General features: G+C 38.4%; 2 protein-coding genes across 2 annotated transcripts in view; one reads left to right on the top strand and one right to left on the bottom strand.

Moving 5' to 3' along the window:
* COG5 (component of oligomeric golgi complex 5) overlaps nt 1–3,485 on the top strand; it is a 193,353-nt gene extending 189,868 nt beyond the window's left edge. Inside the window, exon 22 of the mRNA XM_009890860.1 lies at nt 1,828–3,485. Within this exon, the coding sequence (XP_009889162.1) occupies nt 1,828–1,942 (115 nt within the window). The 3' untranslated portion in view covers nt 1,943–3,485. The remainder of the gene's footprint in view (nt 1–1,827) is intronic.
* HBP1 (HMG-box transcription factor 1) lies at nt 3,187–17,084 on the bottom strand. Its single transcript, XM_009890854.1, has 10 exons — nt 16,897–17,084; nt 15,554–15,788; nt 14,515–14,647; nt 13,606–13,717; nt 13,365–13,477; nt 12,870–13,026; nt 12,174–12,318; nt 9,462–9,791; nt 5,477–5,618; nt 3,187–3,797 (listed from the first exon to the last, which is right to left on the bottom strand). The coding sequence occupies exons 1-10, from the start codon at nt 17,063–17,065 to the stop codon at nt 3,780–3,782; spliced, it is 1,554 nt and encodes a 517-aa protein (XP_009889156.1). The 5' UTR covers nt 17,066–17,084; the 3' UTR covers nt 3,187–3,779.
* Nucleotides 17,085–20,045: the final 2,961 nt, after the last annotated feature.

The following is a 20,045-nucleotide window of genomic DNA, read 5'->3' as shown; positions in this document are numbered from 1 at the left end:
GCACGCTTCATTCTCCCTGTCAGATTCCATTAGCAACAGGCCAGGGAGCCCAACTGCAAGTGTGTGTGTGTGTGTGGACACAGAGCTCGTCCTGTGGCACTCTGGCAGGGAAGCTTTACAGATCAGCACCCGGCTTTGATGGAGGTGAGGAGCGTTGGCAGGAGCGGACGCAGCCCTGGGACCAGCTCACGGGGCCAGGCTGTCATCGCCATCAGTGGCTTCTCAGAAACCAAAGCTCTCCAGCAAACCCAGTATGGGCTTTTGGCCTCAGGAGTGTCTCCCACCTGTTAATAAAAGAACTTTGCTGGAGATTCCCAGCAATGCCCTGACATGGGTGGGTTTTAGTTTTCATTTAGGAAGTTCAGAGCCCTTGCTGGTTTAGCAACAGCTTTAGTGGCAGGCAACAAAGTGTACCATGACGCCCCTTCTCCCTACCATTGCCTAGGCTGGTATGCCGGTGTCTTAGGTAGGTGCTGCAGCATCCCAGAGAGATCCAGGCCTCTCGTCTCTCATCATCCTACTCCAGAAGGACACTGTGTGTGAAACACAAGCGAAGTGTCACCCCTTAAGTGCTTCTGCTTTCTTTAGTCCTTGCCTAATTAAATGCCTGCTCACTTCCCGACACCTCCAGTTGCCAGCAGGCGCGCGGGGGCTGGCGGTGCTGCCGTGGGTCCCCCGAGCGCTGGGCGGGAATGCAGTATTTCACCCCAAGCTTGGCTGCAGTGAACATAAACACAGCTCTGCCCGCCTTGGCCCAGCCCACCGTCTTACAGCACTTGATGTGTACTTATATGCACAACACTGCTACCGTCTGCCTCCAACCCCACAGCCCCCTTCACATCACCAGATGTGTGTGACAAGCACCCGCCTTGCCCCAGTGGGACTGGGAACGTTCCGGCCACGTTACCAAATCCCAGCAGACCGCTGGTGTGTCCCTCGCTTCCATAAAGAAATACGGGGGACAAAACCCCAGGACTGCTACCCCACTCAGTTACCCAGTGTGACGATTTCAGCTCTGCTGCCTGGGCGCCAGCAGCAGGACCCGCTGCCCTACAGAACAGCTGTTATGAGAAACCGTATTTAAGTATTGCAAAACTAACTTGGCCCACTTCATGAACTGTTAATTAGAAAAATCTGAACAGATCAGCATTTACAAAGTTTTACAGATACGCTGTCTTTCACCACCATTTACTAGAATCGTTGGCTGAAAGGTGGCCCTGTGTTGTAAGCAAGTTAAATTATGTACAAAGTACGTAATCACAGTTGCCCCTTTTAGCTTTGAAATGTATTTATGTAAATCACAAGACTCCTGCTACGTGTGACATCCTACGACAATGTGTAAGAAAAACACAAACGCAGACATACACTTTGTCTGCGGGTTAGCGCAGCCTTCCCCAAAGGACAGTGGCAGTTCAAAAGACTTAGCCAGGAAATCACCTGAAGGCATCTCGCTTGCTCACCAGTGCCCCAGTTTTCATTCTCCAAGTCGTACTCTCGGCGTCTGCAGCAGCTGGAGTCTATTCTTTTCATTTCTAAAGGTTACCAGTACAGCAATGTGCCTGAGTCTGTGCGTCAGAGCTGTCATTTCAAGCCATCTGCAACATGCTGCTGCTGCTGATTTAAATGTTAACTTGTTCGCTCCTCAAAACATGCGAGGAAGAGAAAGATCATGAAACAATTATGTAGAGCTTTGTAAGGCCTTTCTTGCCCACTTCCTTCCTCAGACATGTACGACCATCTGAGGAAAATTCCACAGATCCTGAACTTACCATACTTGTCTGAAATTTAATTGCTTTAGCTACTTTCCTTTCCTTTTTTTTTTTTCAGCGGTGCACTTGAAGCTTATGTTCAATCAGTAAGAACGAGAGAAGGAAAGGAGTTTGCACCAGTCTACCCCATAATGGTTCAGCTGCTGCAGAAAGCGATGGCGACCCTTCAGTGAAGGTATTTGGACAAACTTCTCAAAATAGGGACTGGACAGTAAACACAGTCATGGGTCTCGGGTACCACACATATGCTCACGGTTCATGTGATTTCCAAATACATAAGCTTTGTAATGGAAGTGTTTACGTACTTCATCTATAAAATGGCCCGTCTTCTTGCTTTACCTTCACATTACTGGACCTTATTTATACACAGCTATTATAAGGAAATAGTACAATTTTTATGTACTGTAAATCTACATGTAATAAAAACTAATCATTCTTTAGTATTCCTTTTGAATTTAGAAAGGTATAAAATTAGAACATATTCAAATATTACAGTATAATTGCTGAATATCTCAAATAAGGAAGTAGCTCTTTTCCTACAAGTACAGTTTTAAACAGTTGAATACATTCTAGCCTTATTCAGAAAAGCGTACTTTTGAAATGCTGGCATCATCAGTTTCCATCTAAAAATCACTAATTTTAACGCAAGGAAAAATATTTATAACAAATGTGATTCACTATTGCACTGCTACTCGCTTTGAAATAATTTATCTTGATTTCAACTCTCTTTTTGCTTAAACTGTAATAAAGATCACTGACTACCCAATCCTGAATTCAGTATGTGAAATTCTTCAGCAGCTTCCTAACTAGACATCAAAATGCACCTTAGACAGGTTCATGTAGACTTCTACGCAGAACATACTCATCTCTGCAGGGCTGTCTTAACGATTAGTCGTCTTCATTTTATACAATACACAACACCAAATTTTAATGAATTTATTTGAAATAATATACAAGAATATAGTGTGCAAAAATCTTAGGGGCAACATCATGTAGACGTGTCATAAACTGAAATTTACAGTTGTGATTCTTAAAAAACAAACACACAGCTGTTTAGTACATGAAAAGCCATGATTGTAAAAGTTCACAGCAGAAGCAATTGTAATCCTAATGCAGCTGCTAATTTTAGACAGTTGGAGGAAAAAAAAAGTAAAGTGCAAGTGTTGCACGTATAGTTAAGTGCAAAGTTTGCCCCCACCATAAAGATGTCTTATGGCAAAATAAAATAATGTAGAATATGTGGCAAAGACAAAACAGAGTTAAAACTATGATGGTGACAACATTGACAGCACCATTTTTCTTGAGATAACGCTATCTATTCGTTTCATCCTGGCCTGGGCCACTGTTTCCGCTGGAAATAACAACTCTCACTATTGCCAGCTGGTGCCAAAACATCTCACTTCTGGATACGAATTTTATACGTGGCAACCCAAGATGCAGCTCCGGTGCTACATTACACTACGCTCTCCATTTACCACACGTTCCCGTAACTTGTTGGCGCCTGGGCAGGCTGGGAAGCTAGAGGCTGATAATACATTTTGCCATTTCGGAAAATCCCAGGCCCCAGAATCGTAATTAATAATATGGTTGTGCAATACATATTAATCAGCAATAAGAATCAATGTATATAAACAGCTGTTACATATTTTAAAATTCCCCTTTTTGTACATTTTCTTTTAAAAATAAACATTTATACACTTCTCCTTCGCCTCTTTCTAAAGTACTTTAGCACCACAGGATATCCATTTTCAAGCCTATATTACCTGATACATATATGAAGTTTGGAAGAAAAATAAGGCAATTTGGTTTAAAATGTTGATAGTTTTAGCTTACTTAATGTTCTATTGTAAAAAGCAAATCTGCACTCAGACTAAATCATTTCTGACTTGATGGTGCCAATATTTTATGGTCATACAAAGTCACAACAAATAGTAAGACCTTGATCTTGCATCTTCTTGCCATCAAGCAACAGCCATTTTCTAAATACAGAGTTAACAGGAAAATTCTGGCTTAATGCTGTTGTGAGCCCTGGGAACAGAGAAGAGAAGAGAGAACCAGGTTAGCGGTTACTGAGAGACGGGAAGTAAACATTATCTTATATCTAGCAAACACTTGTGAAAGCCACAAGTACCTGTAACCATTGGACAGTTATTCAGAAGAAAACAAAAGGCAGAAACCCATGCTTTCATCCCCTGATGACCAAAAGACCACCAAGACCTCTTTGTCCCAGCCTGGAGTCCACCATCATTACTTGATAAGGTAACCAAGCTGCAAACAAAATTCTTAGTTCACTGAAGTAAAACAAAAAAGGTACTGCCTCCTGTAACACTGAGCTAACAGGTTCTACAGACACTGTTATCTTGGCCTGAAGACCCTAAGACAACAAGGAAAACCCTACTAGAAGGTAGGGTAAGAAACGCATCCTTCTTGCTAAGGCCAACCCCTCAACATTGCTCTCCATCGTACAGGAACACCCCCACTGCGTTCCTTGCAGCTCACAGTTGCATGCATGAAGTGAACTTGATCTCACCGTCCAATGCCCAAACTGCAGTAGTGCAAAACCAGAACAAATAAATAGTATTATTTTAACTAAACCGACAAGGCAATCTAACAGAAGCTGTCACTGTTGATTAAAATAGAATACAGTGAACACAAAACCAGCTTGTTCCTAGCAGCTGGGATTTGTGAAACCTTCTGCAACAAGGGCCTGAAAGCTCAGCACCAAGTATCTACACAGCAATAAGAAACAACTTGGTGGTGGAGTATTTCTTATTCAGTCTTAAGGCAACACATGCATATGCTCTTGAGAGAGTTGGCCTCATTTACACATGAAAGGAAAGAGGGTAATTTGAGGATGAAATCTTAAACCTGTTCAGTCCGCACCACACTTGATGCTCCTGCCCAGGCATAAAATGGCTGATGAAAGGACCTGGGATTCTGGGCACCTCAGTGGATCTTTCCTTCCAACCTACTCTTCTAGTTGAACATGCAGGTTGGCAGAATCTCTTTTTTTAGGTTCTCTTGATATGATGTATTAGTTTGAAAGCCCTGATCTTACTTAATACATCTACCACCTACTAATACATTGCTGCAGATTCTTAAATTGATGGCCTTCCTCCAAGTGGAAAACATTTTATTTCCCTGCAGAGGAAGTGTTTGTATTGTATTTATTTTTACAATTAAAACATAATAATAAATGAAAGGGATTCATGGAAAAAAAATTATTTGATCCCTCAATAATTTCATATATGCCGGTATAAATTTAGAAGAAAAAAAGATGTAAAATGGTAAAGAGAAAACTTTTCCTGAAGAAAAAGGAGCCTATGACTGAATCACAACAGAGGAGAATTTTCTGAAAATGTAAGTGTTTTTGAGGGGAGTGGACAGATGTAATTTAGGTACAACCTTAAAAACTCACGTTACTTCAAACAAAAGGTGACGTGCCCTTCCTCTGCATTTCACAAGCACGCTCACTTCCAATCCAACAGAATTCACAAACTCTCATAAAATATTCAAAGAGACCCTCTCCTGATCTGTCTCCTGCCCACTGTCCAAAAGCAGTTGGTTACACAACACGGGGAGTAAAATTAAGGTTTGGGCTACCAAGAGAGAATTAGACAACAGAGTTTATCCCGAACAAAACCCACTGTAGCTACTGTATGAACACATTTAACTGCATGATGAAAAAGACTGCTTCACAAACATACAGAATTTGTTCGTTTTCGTTTCCAACAGTCAGGATTTAAACGTTTCTGTTCTTCCGCCAAGGCCTTGGCTTCTAGGGTGTACATCCGTCTTTCTTCATTTTTCATTTTCTTCCACCTGTCACCGAGTATCACACTTATGGCTCTGCAAGAGAAATGTTTACAATATGGTCAGGACAGACTGTTTTTTTCTTTTTTATCTCAGCACTTTAAAGAAGACAGAAGTCAAATGTGAAAATAATACAGACAGACAAAATCAACTGCATCTTTAAAAATTTTTTTTAAACAATCATGTTTCCGATTAACTTATACTTTTAACAGTTGAACAGCTGAGACTTCTGTGTTAGCTGCACATGGGTGAATGCACATTCTATCATTTCAAAGACTGTACATTTGAATACACAGCAACTTGCATAAACCAGTAAAATAGGGATGTTAAAAAACCATCACCAAATGGTAACTTACGTTTGTTTTGCTCTACTTTCCTACTAGAAAACCGTATGACAGACTTGCTGAAAATATGTTCTCTGATAATTAGGGCAACGATCTGAACATGACCTCAAACAAATACTTGATTAACTGCAAACCCCCATGTCTATTTAATAGATGTGTGTAGCTTTCTCAACCTTTAATCCAGACTGGGGAGAACACGAGTGGGCGGAACATACTGGTAAGTTCCCGTTCCTATGCAAAAGGAACCGTTTGTTCTAACACACCTATCATTATTTCCAGAAGCTGAATGAATTGCTTTTCCTACTTCTTACAAACTTCATGTCTTTTGGACAATATTTCCCCATATTATCATGCCATATTGCTTAACTGCACTCTCAAATGTTAGATCAATATTCCATTAAAGCTTTAACTGAATGAAAATCTCTAAAAAGCTGAATGAGAATCTGTGAATAACAGCTCTTATCAAGGACAGTTACTAAACTACGCAGGAGGTATGCTTTGGCTTCAGATTACAGCGATGAATGTTCTATGACCTGCTTTAAGAAAAAGGTGTACTAAGTACTCTGTTTTATCATATTAAAAAGTTCCTTGCTGGCAGCAAAGGTATTTGTAGACTTCCTAACAGAATCAAGGAGAGCAGAGCGTCATCAGCCATTTCCATAGCATTTCACATACAGCAATTTTGAAGGCTTTTCTGCACCATGTGAACAAGAAAATGGATTTTAATGCTGCAAGACACTGGAGTACCGTTCAGGCTTCCATGAGCTGCAGAGCACTGAGAGAGCACAGCAGGAACTCCAGCAGGGCTGCAGTTAAGCCTGTGGTGTCACATGCTCTGGTGACTTCTTAGAGTAAACTCCTCAAGTTGCAACCAGATCCTATCAACATCCAATTCATTTGCACAGCATGTCTCTTTGGCAATGCAATTTCTGTTTTTCTATCCAAATTAAGAACCAGTATCTTCAGTCTGTCATCAGAAGTAAACACACTCCGGTTTAATTAGCAGATTTTTCATGTTTTGGCAGTATCCAGAGGCAAATCAACAGTACCAGAAACCTGCCTGGTTTTAGTCACTGGTTTGTACTGGGTCACTCATACCCCCAAGAAAGAACACAGTGACCCAGAGCCTGCAGGTTTGCTGAAAAAGCCACTGAGTTTCCAAATAAAAATACACTATGAAATCTTTGTATTTCAGATGCAAAAATGTGTGGGTATTTTATACCCCCAGAGAAAAAACTCCACTGAGGCGCTGAAAGTGAGTACAGATCTTTATGTTCCAAAAAGCTTGAAAAATCTAATACAGAGACAAAAGCTCCATTTCGCCAAAGACACACTTTTCTAAGTGAACCACTGAGACTGAAGAAAGATGTGTACAAAGGAATTTCCTGACGTAACAGACACCTAATTCTCCTGACCAGAAACAAGTAAGAAAAAACTGACCCTACTGCACCACTGCCTTAGGCGCCCTTCACCTTATCAGAACTTCGCAGTGCTCTGTACACTGCCATTGTCCTCTTAAAAGGCTGCTAAGACACCTGACAATATTTTAGCAATAGACTAATGTGCAGGATGCAATCAATCCCTTATGCTGCAGTTAATTCAAAAGAAATCATCAAACAGTAGTTGAGAATGCCTGAAGTTTACAGAGTTCATCAGGAACAAATGCTGTTAATAGTTTATGTGATTTTCTTTGTCTTTAGAACATATTACTCAAATTATTCAAGTATTTCTGAAGGTACAATCAAGTCCAATTACGGTTACAGTGAGAACACCTAGAAAAGAAACAAGTGCTACCCAACACCACTTTCTCAAGTACAGTCTTACGGTCCACAGTATTTTTAAGTATCATGTGAATGTTGACTTGCGTTTTGAATGTTTACAGCTCACTACCTTGTTGATGAGGCTTGAGCTACTTTGTCTCAGAACAGACCGTTTAACTTAGAATACCTCAAGTTCTGTCCTTCCTTACGTGCGTAAGAAAAATAAAGTAACTGTAGCAAAGGTAAGAATCCCAGTGTACGGAAATGGGCACTACATGTAACCAACCGTAAGATCTACTCGGTAAACTGAAAATAACGCAAACTTACATTTAAAAAAACATGAGACTTGTCTCTGAACAGCTAAATTAATAAATGCCTCAGCAACACTTAAGCAACAGTAGCTGAATGCCTGTAACATCAATTATCACTAACTCATGATTTCTTCTGTACTGTGTTTTATGGATGCCAAGATATTGCATCCAAATGCACTCACTGCCTTCCAACAGGGACAGCGAGCAAGCACTGCACTCTGAAGCTTACTTGTAACTTTGTCATCACCTTCCTTCAAGGTAAACCTGCTCACTGAAATATTCAACTTATTTTCACATCCATCCAGCTACAGCTCCAGTTCACTGCATCCATTTGAAATAGCATTTTAACTTAAATATATAACCAGCATGTAGCTGACATTCTGTTCAATGTCTCATTGATAGCTGCAATGAATTTGAAGGCAGCAGATCTGCTTCACTGAAATTACTATAAACATTGCAGAACATCACTGCCAAGACACACAAGACTGGCTGGGATTTAAGGAGGGGTTATTTGTATGGTAGGGTTTTATTTTCTCAACACCAGTTACAGCCTACTTAGTAGAACATTATGAAATAGCCAAAGCCCTCCCAAAACCCTGTCACCTTTCATTTTTACCAGATTTAGTATTCGATTTTTTATGTGACAATGCAATTTTTACAGTAAGTTCTCAAAATGTTATAGGCGCAAAAAAATCTGATTAGAAGATCAGAACATGTTTATGGTGTTTAGTTTACATTTACATATACACAATTCACACAAAACATTAAGGTTATTTAAAATATGTGTAATGGACATCCTTTTTTAAAAAATGTTTAGACATGAATGTATATATAGATTAAAAAAAAGAACAAACCAGCAAAGAACCAAACACACAGACATACAACTCTTCCTGCAAGATTCAGCAGATTGTTCAATGCCTTTAGGACAAGCAAAATTTGGCAATGTACTATTTGGATTAAAATCTTTCAGATATCCTCACAATCAGTACTCCACTATGCAATGTGAGATATAGGTGATAATAAATGATGATAACTTCACTGAACAATTTGCAATATTATGTCAAGACTTAATTAGAAGAATCAGAAATTCCCTTTTTCCACTACAACACACAAGCAGACATCCTGGTACTTTTTTCCCCATGAACATTTCTCACCAGTGTAAACAAAGACTGTTGCGTATTTGTGAGTCTGCAGGTGCACATATATACATATGTCAGTTTCTTCACCCAAATGCTTTCTCAGAAGATAAGTTTGCCAAAAATGGCTTGTGTCAAATTTACTGAGTACTGTAAATATTTAAAGTCCGCCCATAAATTAAGCTTTGCATCAGCATCTTTCAGAACTTTTTCTTAAAACAGTATGAACACATTTTATTTCAAATGCAAAATTTAGTCCACTTAAAGTTGGACACAGATATCCTGCTAGCTCACCAGTAATAAAAAAACTACAGTTTTATATCATTACCTGTTGTCCTTCCCTGGATACATCTGAGTATATTCAACTCTGTATTTTTTGGCAAAAAGCATGAAGGCATTCATTGGTCTTTTGCACTTGTTTGGAGAAGTGGCACTCACAGTACTTGCAGTCCCTGAGCTGTGGCTTTTGCCAGCTTTACTGTACAAAGAACTGGAGGAAAGATGTGATGATGCAGTAGGCGCACAGTTTTTACTACTGCATTCTGATCTCTCAGCATCTTGATTGTTTGATCCTCCACAAGACAGAGAAGCGCGACGTTGGCGAGCCATGCTGCTTAGCACATAAACTGCAGAGGAATCCATTGGTGTAAAATCATAACTACAAGAAAAAGACATACCATAAAACAATCAAGTAATTTTCATGTAAAATCTCTAAACAGCTGTCTACTAGTCATCTGTCCTAAATTTCTAGTATTCTGCTATCTTTTGTGTGACCTAATGAGATTCTGCTTGATGCAGATGTCAATAATAAAAAAAAAAAGTTTGGCAGACAAATAAATAGCTTTTTTCAATGCGATAGCAGACTGCAACTTTGTAAGACCTGCTATGTACTACCAACTGCCCAGCTGTACATCAATTAATTATAAACTGTCTTCAAATTTCATCCTCCTACAAAATCAGCTTTGTTCTTTCTTTCTTTCTGCTTCTGTCCTTACCATACACCAAATGTGGTCAGGGAATGATATGTACTGAAAGGGGCAAGTGATAGGGGGAGAATGAGCGTTGAGTTCTTTTACAGATATATTTAATCACAAATATGAAACCATTACGTTAAAATAAATTATATAATATACACTATAAGTAACTGCTCTAGGCAGTTACATGTTATTTTACAGACAAACCTTCCACTGAGATTTAAAAATTGCTTAAAGACCCACGACGTTGCAAACTATTTGATTCAAAGCTGACAGACGTCTGCCCCCTAGTGACAAAAACGTGAGATTCCTCGGTATTCAAGTATTTTAACAGCTTATATGAGTTGTTTCCATTACGTTTAGATCTCCACATACTATAAACTGTTGTAATTTTTTTGTTCACCAACAACTACAATTAACCTCTAACCACTACAGACATTTAATTCCACAGACTATTTGTTACCATCTCCAAGTATGGACACATCAGTCTGGGAACTGCAGGCTATACTGTTTTCAGCATGTTATATGGGGAAAACACACTTGTGAAGGTGCTACTCGAGCATAAATCTAAAACACTAAGTTACCACCACAAAATAAACACAAAATGCATATAAATCTAAAGCTCCTCTCACCCACTGCTCAATCTGGCTATAGTTGCATAATTTATGGCAAAAATAAGAGCTTTGAAGGGCTTTTTTCCAAACTCAAAGTAGAACAACTAGCAAGGAAACACCGCAAGTGGTACTCCAGACCCCATTTGCACAGGCAGCCCCTTTCTCTGTAATGGATCCAAAAGCAAAGGTGGAGCCTGAAGGGATGTCTCCAAAATCCCTTAGAAAAGTAAAAAGCAACTTGCAGGCAAGTTCACAAGAGAAAGGACCTCTCTGTTCTACAAAGAGTCCAGCACACTTCCTATCCCTAGTCTCCTTCCCACAACACAGCAACAGGATTTTGTTTTATAATTCTTTTGTCCCATTAACCACAGCTGCTGCTGCACACTCCTTTCTCAGTGACTTACTCCCTTTTGCCCAGAAAGAGAGACGAGAACTGTGAAGTGTCCAGACAGTATTCAGCTCAGCTGCGGGATGAATAAGGAGCCACAAGTTCAATTTCTGCAGTGAGGTCTAAATATAATGATTCTAACAGCTCTCTAAATATGCAGTTCAGAATATGAGTTAATAAGAAGAAAAAATCCCAGACAGCAAATGAGTGAAGACAAGCAATTTGAACTCACTCATTATCCCAGACTGAAATCATACAAGAGCTCCTATGGCTTCAACTGCAAACAGCATTTTAAATACATTTTTTTCTATTGTAAAAAGAACCAAAAAGCAACTGGACAAAAACCAGATGCTAAAAAGGAGCTAACATCATAGGAGAAGATGGATTCTACTAAATCTAGAAATCTCAAAACAGTGTGGAAAAATCTTTATGATTAATACTATTTCCTTAGAATCAGAGTAATTTATGTTGGAAAGGACCCCTGAAGGTTATCTGGTTGAACCTCTTGCTCAAAGCAAGGCAAACCTCAAAGTTAATCAAACTTTGAAGTTAGGTAATTTTGATGTATTAGAGAAGAATCATAAAAAGCAGAACTTACAAAAATAGAATTATGACAGTACTGTATTTGAAAGCCATAGCACATGCATTAATTATGAAGGAACTACTCAGATAATTCAGATACATAGCTGTGTATGAAGCACAAGTTAATAGCTGGCAGACATACTACTGTGGGAAAACTGTACTAGGTTTTTCAAACATAACCCACTTTACCTGAAGAATTTACACAGATAGTACTTAATTTTACTGCTTTATCTAATCTGGCTTAAGCTATCATAAACAGGGGCTGAAAAGGTATTTCACTCCAAGATACTACTTTGTAGTTTAGCAGAGCACATAACTACACAGCTTTCTTTGTATTCAATCTTCATTTTTCCCCTCTCACTTATCTTACATTACCAGAAGTATTCTCTCTTTGCTCTACATAATGCTTCAAATTCTTGTAGACTTAAGGTGCCTACTCATGAAATACAAAAACCACTGAGGCCACTTTATCCAAAAATTACCTTTTAAATGTATCAAAAACACCTGAATCATCAAAGTTAATGGCATCAGGGTGTCCAGGAGGTAGACACAGATCTCCAAGATGCATTTCACAGCATGGAATGCCATGCTGTACCACAGTCAAGCTTGGATAAAAAGATGACCAACCTGAAGTGGTAAAGAGTTAAATTAGACAAACGGCCAGACAATCTCTCTATTTCTTAACCGGAGCAATCCTATATCTCTAAATGATATCATTTTATAAAAATGTTCTTATGTAGTTTCTTTCACCCAAAAGAAAGATCAGGAACGCTTGCTCAGGGATTTCTTACTGCAAATAGTTTATTGTTATCTCAAGTAAAATCTCATTCTAGCAAAAAAAAGTAATCAAAATCTGGAAACTTTTATCATCACAAGTTCCATGTTTAGCAAGCAAGAAAAGCCTCCCTTATTTGCAGCCTTCCTTTCTCCCCCCAGTTTTTCTGTTTTCCTGAGCTCCATTTATATACTTGACCAAATCTTTCCTTAAAAGATATGCAGTATTACTGTAGCTTTACAGTTTTGTTTGTTCAAACTCTGTATTTATTTACTAAGATAGTCGATTTACTCTACAACACTTCCCTTAGAAATTTCTTGAGCAACATGGGATGCCAATAAATTCTGCAACCACTTTCTAAGGATATTTTAATACACAACCAAGTATATGTGGTATTTCATACCTTTATTTTTAACATAAAAAGGATGATCGAGTCTGCATTCTACTGTAAGCAAGCCATCTTCCACTGTGCCAGGATCAAAAGTCAACTTCAGCACTGACTCACCAAAGGAAGTGCTTTCTTCATGAGAAATCAACTTCAAACCATCAGACCCATAGCCCTGTAAACATACATACAGTTCAAAACTTCCCACTCAATAAAAGCCTATACCTGTGTATACTACAGATATATATTCATCATCTTACGCCATATTAAAAAATACCAACATTCTAAGTACTCTAGCTAGAATAAAGACGATGTAACATTCAAAAAATAGCTGAATGAATTCAGTTCAAATGCTTTACAGCAAGATATTCAAATAGTAGAGTGATCGCGCTCTAGGTAAGTTCAATATAAACATGTTTTCATGAGACAGTCATTAAAGGCACACAGATAACATAAGAAACTATACACCGTGCTACAGGTATTTAAATTTAATTTATTGGAACTAACAGCTACCTTGTAAGGACTCACTGGGAGATTTTCCTCTTTTCCACAGCTTTCAGATCTTGCAAAATCTTCAACATCCTGCCACTCTTTATTGCGTCCTTTATGAAAGCACAAACGAGAGCCTAATAGATTTTTTTCAAGCAAAAGAAAAAAAAAAAGCTTAGTGTTATGTAAATAAGTCTCCCTTACAAGAAAAAAAAAAAAAACGACAAGAGAAAACACAATTATTCAACAATATATGTTATTTTACCTTTTAAAAAACAATGCCAAACGGTTGAGGGCCAGGAATGGCACCATCCTAAATCATCATCATCTGAAAGTGATGACATGCAGAAAATGCCAGATTCTGATTCACTATTCGCCTATTAAAAAAACCAAAATAGTGTTGAGACTTTACTGTGTAAGATCTTAGGGCTGGTCTTAAACATCCTTAGATACATTCTCTAATTTGCATCTATACCATAATTTCGCCTTAAATACTAACAAGAATGTAACATGAAAACAAAGATTCAAGGAATGCAGTAAATGTGAATGAGTATTTTAATAGCCTTTCCTTGAAATGTTCTACCCTAAAAATTTTTCATTTTCATCATCTGAGATTCATTAGGGCATCTATAGATCATCTTAGATTCAGGTATAAGCATTTTACAAGCCATCATTCCTTGGTCATCCACAGAACCACTCCGAACACACTTTATTCTATGGTCAAATTACAGAAAAGCTGTAGAGCCATGTCTGTTCTACATAAATCACGGGGAAAAACTCCATGTTTCTAACAGACAAGCTTCAGACACAAATTAATACACAGGAAAGGGAGAAGCAGGACTGACAAGTTTTGTGCTGAAAAGAGATGATTCCATATTTCCTTTTTGAGATAGTAAATAAGTTAATACAGTTTTTAAAAGCTTGCTATAGAAGGAACTACAGAGAAGCAGAGCTTTCTTAGAATGTGATCTCTTCACAAAAAAAAAGTGGACTCTATGATGTAGCACTACAAGCCTACTGTGTTTCATAAAAAGTAACAGGAAATCTAGCTTAAACAGAAATGGTATTAGAACTAAACAGATTATTTTTTAAAAACTAGTTTCTCTTTTCAAAAAGCTTACCCCATTACTCATGGCAGCTTTGTTTATTTTAGAAATGTTTCAGAACTACTCACCCTTTCATGTCTGACTGGTGTTTCATCCAAATCATTCTTGGAGAAATTAGGATCATTCTTTGAGGATCCTGGTGGAGGACGTGCATAGGAATGTAAACTTTTGCTTGTAGCGATTATGTGAACAGGAGATGATCTACAATAGAAAAATGTATTTTAAAATATCTCAGATTAAGGCAACACAAGACTTACCTACCATTACTCTAAAATGCTTTTATTTAACAAATATTTCTGTTTCCATGAGCTGAATACCAAATTAACTTCCCACACACCAACATCCAAATGGGATGATTAAAGGGTGCAAGCTCAGGCAAAGGCAGTATTTAGCCTACCTCCTGCATAGCTTCTATGTACCACCCAAATGACAGTACTGCCTCCACAGCAGCATCTCCTTGTCACAACGCTGAAGTTTTTACAAATATCTTGAAGTGAATACCCCATTCTTAAGAGTCCATAAAGACATGTGCTCTGTCCTGAAGTCTGAATCTCAACTGCATTATTGTTAAAAGTACAGCATTTAATTTTCTTATTATAAACCTAAGACAAAGCCGCACAACAGAAGGTGAAACCCAGAAATTTCTAAGATCCCACATTGCTTCTCACAGCCTTATGGAATTTACATATCACAAATCTGAAACAGTATCAATAAAAAATACATTGCATTAAATCTGCCATTAGCTCTTTTAAAAAATCTGAAGTCACTGCACTGGTAAGTATTAAGAATTTAACGTAACAAATTAATCTTAATTTCTGATCTGCTCCTTCATGTGAGGTAAATGCCCATCATTTCTGAGCCTTCTGCAGTTAGGCAATGTCCTTATACCATCCTACCTCATTCGCGGCTGGCAAGCAAGCAGCTTTTGCAACAGGGTCTGAAATGAGTCCTGTGCAATCTGCAGCAGGAGAATAAAGTTGCTATACAGAAAGATCAATAATAGGGCTCCAATTCAAAGTCAAGAGTGTGTGAAGAGTGAAGCAAATGTTTCTGGAGACATAATATGACAAATCTTAAGAGTTCAAAACTGAAATGACATGTCAGTACCTGTTATAAAAAGAGCACTGCATCAAAGGACTCTGAGGACTTGTGGCTATATTTGCTAATTCTGTCAACCAGTTCACCCCATTCTCACAAGAGTAAGTGCTTTCTGAATTGCTGTTTGAGGTATGTTGGTTCCATGAAGGCCTTGAACATTCCTGATGGGAAACATCGGCACCAAGCTGAAAAAGTGCAGGTGGGGTAGAATCCGTCTGCACAGCCTGTAGTTCAGGAAGATCATCTGTAAAAAAATGCACAAATTACCATAACTATACCCATTGATAAATTCTAGTTGACACCATAGCTTGCAAATAAAAATCAAAAGGCAACCACAATGAAGTACCTGATTTTATTTTCTCATAACACCAATCATTTCACAAAGCCTATTCATAATACTGACAAAACGGCCACAGAAATAATCACATCTCTAGTCTATTATACATTCATACAAGCAATTTAAGAAAAACATTAAATAATCAGATAAAAAAGCAGTTCTGGTTTAAAAGTTTTTACCAGACTGACTAGTTACACAGAATTGTACTGCAGAATTATGCAAAAGTAGCAACATGCTTCACTAAAATACTGAAACATTAAACAAAAGGCAACTAAATTAATCTGTTGTAGCAGGTGCAACACTAAAAATTGTCAACATCAGGAGCTGAACAACATAAAAAGTCTTCCATGTTTCCACCAGGGAAGTGGAATTAAATAACTCAGAAGTCACAAAAGCTGGGTATACAGTCTGGTAGGGGTGAATTCCTACCAGTAATCGACATGTTTCACATGTTATACAGAATAGCAGAAGAGAGCCCAGCTTGTTAACAAAAGTCTGTGTTACGTGCTCTCATGTAACTAAGTATTGTTGTTCTTAATCCCTCTATTACTTCAACTAAATGTGTTAATATTTCATTGATTGTATCAATAGTTTCTAATGTACACGCTATTTTTCTCCAATATGTAAGAACTGAAGTTAAATTTCCTCTAGCCCAGAATCTCTATTTGCAGCTGATCTAAAGCAGCACAATTTCCCTTTAGGAGGAGCTCTTGAGCTTTCTGTTTGTTATTCTTGTGCCAAAAAAACCTCCTCTGGAGATCTGGAGCAAAAATTTGTAGCTCTGAGTTCAAGAACACATTTAAGTCAACAGGCCAGTGTGTCAGAACTGGAAATGGGTTACAGGGCAGAGTGACTTGCAAAATAAGACCTTCAGATGTCACAATTCACTGTTTTATTCGCTGCCCTACTTCAGTTAAAAATCAGTAACCTCATTCAGTCAGCTTCCAGTAATTTCACTATAGGAAAACTACAAACTTCAGAATTTGGCTGCTTCTGAAAAAGTCACATAATTTACCAAGTTCCATGTGTTCATCACAGGATGCATATCCAGGAGAAGAGGGCAGGTTTTCATTACACTTCAGCAACTCCAGTGACTCATTCATCCCCGAAGTTCTCTTGTCCACTACCAGGAGGAGTTTCTGAACTGCATTAGGCATTTGATTTGTCTTCACTTCCCACACCATGTTAGGATGCTCCAAAGTATCTGACTTTAAAGAGACAAGGGTTAAAAATTTGTATACACATAAACTGTTTTAAGTTGCACCTGACAGGCTACTTTATTACTAGAACCCTAAATCCTCCATAATCTGTTTAGAATCACAGTGTAATTTAGCTTGAAAGGGATCTCTAGAGATGATCTGGTACAATCCCTGCGGAAAGCAGAGCCAACTCTGAAGTCAGGTGAAGCTGCTTGGGCCCTGGCCACCTGAGTTTTTGGTATCTTGAAGGATGGAGATTCCCTGACGCTTCTTAGGAACCTGTTTCAGTGACCATTCTTGCTGTAAAGAAGTTGCTCCTTATACACGGTTTGAACTTCCCTTGCCACAGCCTGTGCCCATTGCCTCCAAGAATCTGGGGTCGTCTCCTCAACCATCACTTAAGCCAAGGTAAACAATATGCACTTGGGACCCTGCGCCACACATGCCATCACAGAAGGCAATCAGACAGGTCAGACACAACTTGCCTTCGGTTAATCCGTCCTGGCTATTTCCAGTCACTTTCCTGCCTTCTAAGAGCCAGGACATGGCTGTCAGGAGGATCTGCTCCATAATCTTCCTCAAAGCTAAGTTAGGCTGACCAGCCTGTAGTTTCCCCACATCCTCCTCCTTGACACTGTATTTTTTCCAGTTTTTGTGAGACCTCCTGCCACCAAATCCACTGCCTTTTGGAAACCAGCCTCACAATGACACTGGCCAGCTCCCCCTGACACATCCCATCCAGTCTCACTGACCTGTGGCATGGCCAGCTCACAGAACTGGCCTGCCCCAAACTTGCTCTTCCTCTACCATAGACAAACAAGTACCTCACTCCATCAGACACATGTTGCTAGGCCCAGAGACTCAAGGAACCTGGAAACGGGCCTTGCAAATAAAGACCAAAGCAAAGAAGATGTTGTCCTCAACCTTTTGACATGGCATCTCCTACACCACTTAGCATCCGGCCTACATTTTCTGTAGTCGCCCTTTCACCACTGGCGTACCCACAGAAGCCTTTTTCACTGCCCTTCACATCCCTTGCTATCTCAACTCTAGCTATAGTCCCTAACACATTTGACTGCTAACATACTTAACTGTCTTGTAAACAGAAGAAGAAAAAGAAGCCTCTACTAGTAGATTTCACTGCAGTTTCATTTCCCCAAATCACAGTATTGTCACATTTATACCAAAAGAAATATTGTAAATCATCTTCAGCATTCAGAGAACTCTCTGATTATTCTACACAACCACTGCCTCTAAAAGCTGGAAAACAAGGTTATCCAGTCTTTAGTAATTTGGTTATCTACTGCTTTTTTCAGATGATGATGAATTAAAGCTACCATAACATGATTACCTTGTACTTCAATGAAGTGTCATTGAAAAAGTAATCATGAGTCCCTCACAAAAGAGCAGAAAACACAGCTTAGTAAGAAAGAAAATCTGAAAAGTCTACCACATGCACATCCACTAAGTAAGCTATCATGCACCACATTAGAGAAATACAAACATTAGCTAAAACCAGTCTAATATTTTCATATGAAACAGTAAGCCTATCAAAGTTCCCTTTGTGTAATATATAAAAAAGCCATCTGATAACAATTATGAAAAAAACAGCTTTATTTTAATAAACAATTAAAAGGTATTGTGCGTATACAGCCAACATTAACAACATTCCATGTTTTTACTCATTCTCTTTGTTTCATTCATTTTGCAGCTTGTCCCATACAAAATATAGTTCAGGCATAGTCCTTTGAATTACACACTGGTCCTATCAGAAGAGGCCTGACCTAAGCAGTAAATTTTTTTTTTAACTGGAAAATTTCTAACCTTCTCATCTCCTAATCTTCAAATACATGCAAAACTTAGATAAACTTGCATTCCAAACAAAAAAAGACATTTGATTCTACTCAAATGGCACTATTACAAAAGCTGCAACAGTGTAATTCTGATTTTAAGGAGGTAGAGAGGGCAGGTAAGAGAAATAAAAATATAGAAACAAATAAACTATTAATGGCATGCGTGTTTCACCTCAAAGAAGCATCTTTAATGCAAATTATTCCTCTATCACCCATGAGGGACAGTAAAATTACAGAAAACCAAAAGAACAGAAAGCTCAGTCATTTCTGAACAGAAAATTCAGACCTCAGTAGTACAGGTCAGGACCTTGATGATTATCTCCAAGTAATCAACTCTGAAAAGCCACTCTTGTTTTTCTGGCTTGTCTGCGTCCTTCCTTTCCCTGCTTCTGCCTTGTTTTTCCCTCTATTTTCTCTCTCTTCCTTTCCTGTTTTCCTGCCAAAATGAACAAGCTAACTTATTTTGGGAATGTTACCTTCTCCTTACTTCCTGCCAGCTGCCAAGATTTCCAAGTACCTGCTCTGGTACCCTAACACACTGAAGGTCAGAGGTAAGCTACACATACAACATGCTAGTCTGACAAGAAAGGTACTTGTTTAAGAAACGAATTGTTCTTCCAAGTCACAAGAATTTCTCTAAACCAAAGCTCGTGTACAAAAGCAAAAAAAAAAAAATATCTTTTAACAAACTAATTAAAAAGAAAAACAAAAAAAACATATCCAACTTTACTTTTCGATTTTCCTATTCTACTTGATTAAAGACTGCTTTAGACATCATGTGCTTCTCTTGTCCTCACCCTTTCAATGTTTTGGAACATTAAGGGAATGGTCATTAATTAGCTTGTAAAGATTTTTTTTTTTTAAATCCAACTTCATGTTCAAAACTTGTTGTGACAGATGTTTTCTAGAAGCATGCTCCACAGGACTGTAATTACTGCCATTTTCTTTAGAAGCTAAATGAATTTATTTATGAATTTGTGCTTTAAACTAAGTCAATTTACCATGCTAAAACAAACGGCAAGATAAACAGAGCTTATTAATGAGAACACGTCTGTTTTTAAGGGACAAAAATAAATTCGAGAGAAAAGTAAATAAAAACTGTGGCTGAGAAG

Source organism: Charadrius vociferus, unplaced genomic scaffold, assembly GCF_000708025.1.
Source record: "Charadrius vociferus isolate BGI_N301 unplaced genomic scaffold, ASM70802v2 scaffold958, whole genome shotgun sequence".
NCBI classification, from domain to species: domain Eukaryota; kingdom Metazoa; phylum Chordata; class Aves; order Charadriiformes; family Charadriidae; genus Charadrius; species Charadrius vociferus.
Note: the sequence above shows the minus strand (reverse complement) of the source record. Positions and strands in the feature narration are given on the sequence as shown.